Source organism: Seriola lalandi, unplaced genomic scaffold (genome assembly GCF_002814215.2).
Source record: "Seriola lalandi dorsalis isolate HSWRI2012SDOR001 ecotype SW California unplaced genomic scaffold, Sedor1 jcf7180002054680, whole genome shotgun sequence".
Lineage (NCBI taxonomy): Eukaryota > Metazoa > Chordata > Actinopteri > Carangiformes > Carangidae > Seriola > Seriola lalandi.
Genome location: NW_019525233.1, coordinates 2052336 through 2060874, shown reverse-complemented (window position 1 = coordinate 2060874; position 8539 = coordinate 2052336). Strand labels below are relative to the sequence as shown.

At 39.3% G+C, this 8539-nt stretch overlaps 1 protein-coding gene across 2 annotated transcripts; it reads right to left on the bottom strand.

Moving 5' to 3' along the window:
* Nucleotides 1–323: 323 nt before the first annotated feature.
* On the bottom strand, nucleotides 324–7551 carry LOC111666797 (leukemia inhibitory factor receptor). Of its 2 annotated transcripts, none has more exons than XM_087178220.1 (16): nucleotides 7351–7551; nucleotides 7152–7205; nucleotides 6909–6965; nucleotides 6687–6801; nucleotides 6438–6589; nucleotides 6193–6338; nucleotides 5340–5481; nucleotides 5059–5147; nucleotides 4724–4931; nucleotides 4356–4541; nucleotides 4006–4137; nucleotides 3205–3366; nucleotides 2282–2428; nucleotides 2084–2171; nucleotides 1894–1975; nucleotides 324–1208 (listed from the first exon to the last, which is right to left on the bottom strand). In XM_087178220.1, the coding sequence occupies exons 1-16, from the start codon at nucleotides 7430–7432 to the stop codon at nucleotides 750–752; spliced, it is 2301 nt and encodes a 766-aa protein (XP_087034346.1). In that variant the 5' UTR covers nucleotides 7433–7551; the 3' UTR covers nucleotides 324–749. The 2 variants fall into 2 exon arrangements, with proteins under 2 accessions (XP_087034346.1, XP_023278039.2); XM_023422271.2 differs by having other exon boundaries at nucleotides 2282–2425.
* Between the last annotated feature and the right edge of the window lie 988 nt (nucleotides 7552–8539).

The following is an 8539-nucleotide window of genomic DNA, read 5'->3' as shown; positions in this document are numbered from 1 at the left end:
TAGAGAACAGTGCATGCCAATTATGTTTTTCAGTGTCACTTTATCTCAATCTTTTAATCTTTCAGTAGAAGGGTGACTGCCTCTGGCTATGTGTGTACCTGCTAAATGCTTGCGTTATCATTGTCATCATGACTATTTCATCACGAAGACGTTAGGATTTATCTCACAGCCTCACAGAGGTGCTAGAACGGCTGTCTCAGTCTTTTTTTATGCTTGCTCTTACGGGCGCCTGGTGTTGCAAACAAGATAACTGAATATACGCAATAAAAAGGCTGACTGAGATCTGACGAGGAAATCTGAGTGGAGCAACTGCATTGCAAAGATTACGTTGATACAATTGTGTTTATTGGGTCAATCATGGCCTGTAAATGAGGGCATTGTGAGGTATTCACATTTACACATGGAATTTGAGATACTGAAATGTAATGTGCATTTACATAAATGAGCAGAGATCACAAGTATGTGAAGAAGGCAGCTAAGAAGAAAAACAAACTATCTTAAGAAGTGAAACTGGACTTCCATCTTTATAATACACTTCAGCAATTTTGGCAGTTGACATAAACACTGAGATAAATGTACTTGTAGTATCGTTATTCATGATTTAAGACTGAGTCAATGCTGTTGACCCACAACAACCAGCAAACTCTCATAGTCCACCTCTGGCCTGCCATGAAGAACTGAGACAATGGACAGTGGTTCAGGCCGTGTTCCTGCCTCTTCCTGCTCTGCAGTCCAGTCCCAACCTGTTGTCACGAAATCGTGGTCATCTCCTCGCTGCCCAAGATTGGGCTGGTACTAAATTGTCTTACATAGGCCAATCCTGACTTCACCACAGCCTCATGAATGTCCTCTGGATCACTTTCCATGGCTGGAGTGACGGCTGTATATGCTTGGGAGGCCTGAGGCCTCACCTGCTGAAACATTTCCATTGTTGTATATCCACTTGAAAAGGCAATCGAAGAACTCTGGAAGTTTGTCTGTTCTACATTTGAGAATGTGTCGCTGGTATCATGAAGAAGGCTATCTTCAGTTTCATCCTCTGAGTCTCTCTGGATCCAGTTACCAGTCGTTTCTGGTGAGTCAACCTCATCTTCTGAGTTGTGGAAAAGCGGTAACATGCTAGTAAGAACAGCCTCTTTCTCAACTATCTCAAGACTATTTGTATCCCACTCCACTACCTTCAGAGCGCTGATGGACTCTAGCAGTTCCTGTGCGAAATAGAAATAGTGAAAAAATTCCTTAATATACTAATTTCACAAGCTTTAACAACATACTTCTGACAGTATTATATAAGTTAAATCCTCATGTCATCAGCTTAAACTGCAGCTATAGGAATTTTGCAGTATTGCCTCTTGTAGGGCTCATTACTTTTACGTTACATTCATTTGGAAGACGCTTTTATCCAAAGTGACGCACAAGTCAGGGATTTCACTAAAGCTTCAGTGCAGTTGGAGACTTTGGATTAAATACTAAATATTTCTATTCAGTAAATGCAAGGAGATTGAGTAAAGAAGTGAACTGAAAGTTCATAGTAAGAGCAAGCTAGACACGTTAAGGTGTTAAATGTGTTAGGAGAGGAAGTGCTCTCAGAATGAGATGAGTCTTCAAGAGATTCTTGAAGATAAGAGCTCTGATAGCGTTCGGTAGCTTGTTCCACCATTGGGGAACCACAGATGAGAACAAGTATGGACTGAGATTGCATTGGGTGCAGGGATTGCAAAGCCAGACAGTGTTCTTTGGCCACCAAGGAGTGTAAGTTTGTATGATTGAGTTCAAGCAGAATTAACCCAATTTACTGTCACGGTAGCTGGAAGTTTGAGGTTTTGTTTGGCTTCCACAATGTAAAGAGTAAATCTGGTGGTACATTTACTAAAAGCACAAACGGACACTTACCATTTCACAGGGTCTTTCTATTTTCTGCATTGCATTACTATTTTCAGGGTTAGGTATGCTGGGCCAAAGAATGACTTTTGCTCTAGATGAAGTAGATAGAGTTGAGTAGAGTACATGCAAAGTAGATATATTTTATCATGTTAAGAATTAGTGAGTTTGTGCATTCGACATAGTTTCTTAAATATTGTACCTTTTTATTATTGGAGATCCAAATATCAGCACAGCGGCCGCAACAACAAAGATAGTGATGAGACCTGCTCGGTTAACATCAAAATATCCTATGCAAGGAAAAAATGGAAGAAAGATTAATCTTTAGAATCTGATGCGAATGGAAATATCAGAAAATGTATTTTATAAAAATTTTTAAAAGGTGTTGGATTGATATAACCTTGCTGATTTGTTTTAAAGACGTATGGTGTGCTTCGAACTCCTGCTCCCACCAGAGTGAAACCTGATATCTGCACCTGGTATGCTGTGTCTTCTTTGAGATCCCCCAATTCATAGGTATCAAACTCCGGATCCACTGTAACATCTGCTATCAAAGAGTGACAGTTGTCAACATATTACCAATGCAACTTGGACCCACCTGTTGAATTTCCAAATAATACAACATTATTTCAAAAATAGTTTTTAGCCATGTTAACAGACTGGTGCTCATGTAACCCTACATGTCAATCCCTTTACATTGGCTGGCTAACTATAGCATTTAGATATAATAACAAGAATAGGTTATATAGTTAAACAGGATTGGTCAGCCAACATGAAAGGATTTTTTTTTTTAAGTATATTTTTTGGGGCTTTTGTGCCTTTATTGGGCAGGATAGTAGAGAGAGACAGGAAATGGGGAGGCAGAGAGAGGGGGTATGACATGCAGCGAGGGCCATCCGATGCGGGACTCGAACCGGGGCCAACTGCAGCGAGGACTGTGGCCTCTACACATGGGGCGCCTGCTTAGACCACTACGCCACACGATGCCCCGAAAGGATGTCCATAGGCTCAGATTTCACAGCCGTGTCAGCCAAACCATCAGATCCTCTATCAGATTATTGAAGCCATAGACCAACAGTTAATGTTGTGGTGACTGTGGCTATAAAGTCCGTCTGCATCTGAATTTCAGTCTGACTATTTTCTTCAGAAACCTCTAGAGACTGAGACAGTGATAAACAAACCAGCTGGCGGACAGGAAATGCACTTTATGTATCTTAACCCATTGACGTTTCTGCTGAACTTTACAGTTGAATCTATGATTTCTATTTATTGATAAACAAAAACAACAAGTATAGAAGTTGGTTTAGGGTGGATGTTACTGACTTTTCTCTGTACTTGTCCCCCTTTGGTCGTTCTCTACGTAGTGGATTATGTAACCCAGCAGGAAACCTCTGAGGTCGTCCTCCTGGATGGACAACCACTGCAGCCCCACTGAGTCCAGCGTCACGTTGTAGGTGCTGATGTTTGTGGGCGCACTGACAGGAGCTGTGCAGACACAATATCAAGGAGTCAGACTGTTTTGTTACGGACAGGATAAGAAGAAACTTGCAGTGTTGGTCGTTCAACCACTTTGGTTCAGACTGAAATATCTCAACAACTATTGGAGGGATTCCCATGAAATTATGCTCATTCTTGATCCCCAGAGAATGAACTCCAATGACTTTGGTGATCCCCTTGACTTTTCCTCTAGCGCCACCAGCTGGTTGATATTTTAAATATCTCAACAATTGCTGGGTGGACTGTTCTGATGCAGACATTCACAGTCTTTGTGAACTTTGGTGATCCTCTGGCTCTTCATTACCATCATCAGGTCAGAATTTCAATTTGTCCAATTCTTTAATTTGTTTTTACAACAGATTGGTTTTCTTATCAATGAGCTTTACAGCCTTATAACCAAAGTCAGACCTAGCTTGTATATTTGGGCCACGTCTGGCCTACACTGCAATTTCCACTGTCGTAACTGAGCTGTAAGAACCACAAGTGGCCCAGATTAGGCCCAAATGTGTCTGCTATCTGGGTGGGCATTACAACTGTATAGAGTTGCTAATGGGGCGATGGACTGAAGCAATAGTATTATACAATCAAACAAAGACATATTGGAAAGGTAGAGAGACTTTCACTTACATCCTTCCTTGAAATAGAACTGGGTTCTCCCATAGGTGCTCTCACTGTTGTTGATATACTTCATGTTGCAAGTCTCCTTCTCTGGTCGTGTGTGCAGAGTGATGCTGTATCTCTTGTAAGGCTCCAGAGGCTCTGGTTATTTCAAAAAACCAAAATGGATTATCTCAGAGGCAGGAAACTGAATCACATGTTGTTATGTTCCAGCCTTTTGCTAAAGTCATTTAAATTAATCATCAGTCTACCCTCGATACTCCATAATAACAAAGCGAAAACAGAATTTTTAGAAATCAATTAAAAAGGAAAAGCTCAAATATCAACAGATCATAAACACAGTGTTAATATTTACACACCTCCTATAAGAGATAAGGTCCTGTTGTTTTCTTCATTCTGGTAAAAGGACTTGTAGTTTGTTTTATGCCCATTTTTCCTCCACTCCACACAATAGCAGACATAAGTTTTGATGAGATCATCTTTCCAAGAGACAGTAAAAGATGTATTGCTGTGGACTGTAATTTTCATCTTCCCATCTGCAATACCTGTCAATACAAATGTATGATCATTCTTTTAAAGCTCTTATAACTCTGTCGGCAATACTGTCGGAAATACGCCAATAGTTTTTCAGCTTTTCAGGCACTAAAAACACTCATGCTCAAAGTTAGAAGACAAGATGTGTGATTAAATGTTGGAAAAAAATCACTGAACTTAAGTGAGAACTCACTGGGAACGTCCTCTCGCTGTGGTATTGTGAGGCTCAAAGCTGGGGAGGTGCTGGCGTTGTTGACAGCGCTGATGTTGAGATGATAAGATGAGTAGGAGAGAATCAGTCTGATCTCAGGCTGAGCAGTGTTCATCCGTTCACACGGACGCTCTCCTGACGTTTTACCAACTGTCACGCAGAAGCCGTCATACAGCCCTACTGCAGAAAACTAACACACAGGGTCCTTTAATTATCCTGCTAACATCAGTTATGGCTCCATAGAAGATATATTCCCCATAATAAATTTCTAATGATGGAAAATGTGAGAAGATACAAAAAAATAAATAAAAAAATACCTTCCAGTTTAAAGAAAGCAGCCTTTTGCCTATTTTCTCTCCAAAGTCAGTATCTGTGAGGCTGACATCGACGGGCTGAGTTGTCAGTTCTGAAAGAGGATAAGAAACATAATTTCAGCTTTAACTTAACTAAAAGAGTCGAAACACTTTTTAAACAACATTTCGTTGGTAGTTGCTTGATAAATATGATTATTACTTCACCACAGTTAACCAAATATATAGAAACAGCTTATTTTTGATGCCATATTTAGTTTAAAATGATAAAATAGAAACAAACTAACCTGATGGGACAGTGTAGGTTTGACTCCATGGGCACTGTGAACATTTTTCATTTGTGACACACTGTATCTGTACACTGTACACCAGTGAGGAGTTGAGATTCTTCACTGTACATCTCCCTGCGTTTTGGGATTGCACTGGACGCTGTGAACAACATAGAAATGAATGACTAGACCACATATTTAATTAATCAGCTGATCTCATTGCTCTCTTGTGTAAAATAGAGACCTGAGTGCAGCAGAATAAAAAGCCACAGACAAAGACACCTCTGAAAAGCGAAAGGTTTAAAGGGGCATTCCACTTTTTTTAAAAGTATAAAGGCACCTTTAAGATGTCCTCAGCGACAGGGAGCAAGTTAAAGTTTGAGATAATAACCCTGATCTTGAGTTCGGCTTGTAAATATCAATAATAGATAATAATAATAAATATCTCAACATATACGTGATAGATTGGCACATGGACATTTATGGCTTCCAGACGATGCTTCATTTTCATTTGTTTCCTCAAGTAACAGCCACTATGAGGTTTACAAAGAGTTAATTGTCATGCAATGAAATTTGGTACAGACGTTCATGGAGCCCTCGGGATGAACTGTAGTCACTTTGGTGATCCCTCAATTCAACTGCTATAATCAGGTAACATTTCAGTTGATCCACTCAAAGTTTATGACAAAATACCAGCAAAACAATGGCACTCCCATCAACCTCAGCTGTGCTTTGTGTTCAGTGCTTATTGGCAAACAGTAGCATGGAGTGAGTACGGTTAGCATTATACCTGCTAATCACCAGCCTTGTAGTTGTGAGCATGTTAGCCGCACACAAAGTGTTTTGTTTTAAGCAGGTGATTAATACTGACCTCGTTCCATAACAGGCTGCCCACTGCTTTATATCTCACAGAGTAAAACTCAATGACATTTTGGTCATTTTCTTGCCAGCTCACAGTCACACTGAGTTTTCCAAACTGGCGGCTGAAGGAGACTTTATCTGGAGGACCACATCGCACTGAAATATACATTTTTTTTTACCTATATTAAGGTTGATCATCAAAAAGAAATACATTGAAAGAAACTTGCTCATAGAAATTCATTTTAATAGACTTACATATGCTATTTGGTGAAGCCGTGAAAACTGCTTTTGTGCAGTTTCTTGACTCGCTGTTTTCGAAGACCTCAGCTGTCATGTCTTGTCTCGCAAATACAAGAACGCTTTCAGAGAGTGTAGAGATGTTCTTGTATGCTTTGCACTGTGAGTGTCTAGAAAGCGAAACACTTTGAAGAATCAGCTGAAACATCATCAATATGTGTAATTTAAAGGATTTATAAGCTAAAAAGGAGGAAATGTAGAACTCACTGTTGTATGATGAGTGTGTACGTTTTTTTAGATGTGTGATTTCCAGGTCTCCACACACACGTTTTTGAACCACGATCAATATATTTACCAAAACAGTTTAAATCATGGACGCCATCTGAAAGAGAGGCAGCTACAGTAATGATTATGAGTAAAGAAACAAATCTCTAATCTGATTTTACAGCTGGTGATTCAGCTTGGGATGAGTCAGATGTATTTCATTACCTGGTTGAAGCTGACAGTGCTGATAGTCGGAAAGAATTTTCTTTGACTTGCAACTCACTGGAACATAATATGAATATGTGTGTGAAACTTTAGATCGATATCCTCAAAGAATCGTTTTCACCAGAATTCTGTGTCTCACTATGGAAAAACAACTCTCACTATCATGATACCACATTTTATTTTAGAGGCACTTTGAGCAGCAGCGTGACAACTGAAGATGAAACCAAACCGTAGTGAGCCTACCTGAAAATGCGTGAACATGAGAGCAGGCTGTAGTGTAGTAAGCAAGAATCACACCTTCAATGTGAACAAAAGCAGAAAGTAGCTTTAATACTGAATACAGCAGTTAATGACTGCATTTCATAATGGTTTTAATTCAATCCGAAAACTGTGGCGATTAATTAACTGCTTAAAAAAAAGAAATAATGAATAGCCCACTTACCAAGGATGAAAAGATGTGAATGGCCTGCACAAGAAGAACATTTTGATTTGAAAAAATCAAACTGAGATCCACGAGCAACCATGACTCCTGGGACAGACTGATAGACTGAGAGACCATGAAGCCCACACAGTGAGTTTTTGAGACAATCTCTCACCCACAACCTGCTGCCAGTCACAGCACAGTCATGATGTACACAGAAGCAGCACACATGAGAATGAACAAGGAGGAAATGTTTTAGGGAGTTATATGCTCAGGGTGTTGAGGGGCGGTGACGCATTCAGACACAGCTCGTAGGACTCACATAAAGACAGAAGGTCCCCTGGAGTCTGAAGAAAAACTGTTGTCTTCTTTGTACTTCTTCTTTCCACAAATAGAGCTGCTCAGCATATGAGACTGTAGCATTTCAAATAAGAGTTATTCTGACATACAAACCAAAAGAAATGACTGTTAAAGTAATGATGCAAAGGACTGTTTGAATGAATGAGGATGCCTCTGTGACTCAAAGCAGAAATATACGTGATTTTATTTATAGTGCATCCAGGAATTCTTCAAGCTGTTTTTGCTTCCAAAGAACTGAGTGTTGTTATCATTTTGAAATCACTAATTGCACCACTCAGGCAGACAGACATGATTGGGAAATGTGTCATTTTGAATCAGTGGAGGAGTCATTTGTTTAAGAAATGTTTCAGAGTACAGACCTGCTTCTTCAACCGTTTCTACAACTGAATGAACTGTGGTCGAATGCACCTATCATCTCTGTAGTGCGAGTACACACTGTCGAGTGCTCCCGCTCCAGGAGAATAGTCACAGTTATTTTAAATGTAGGTGGTTAACCTGAATATAATTGCATCATAATTGCCTTTGTATTTTTTGTAATTGTATTATTGTAAATTGTATTGTATTAAGTTATTCTATTTTCAGCCAAATTATTTAAAAGGCATTTTCAAAACATTAAAAAAAACATTATTTTGTTTTGTTTTAATGAAAATCTCTGTGGAGGATTGTTTAAAGGATTTTCTAATACACTACAGAACATTTCTCCAGTAGCTAATATATAAATTATTTAATTGTTTTTCAGAATAGTAAGAAAAATCAAACACATTGAAGTTAAAGATCCCATCCAGACATGTTTTACGACATTTAAATTATGCTACACTATGAATGTGCAAACTGCATCATTCTGCACTGT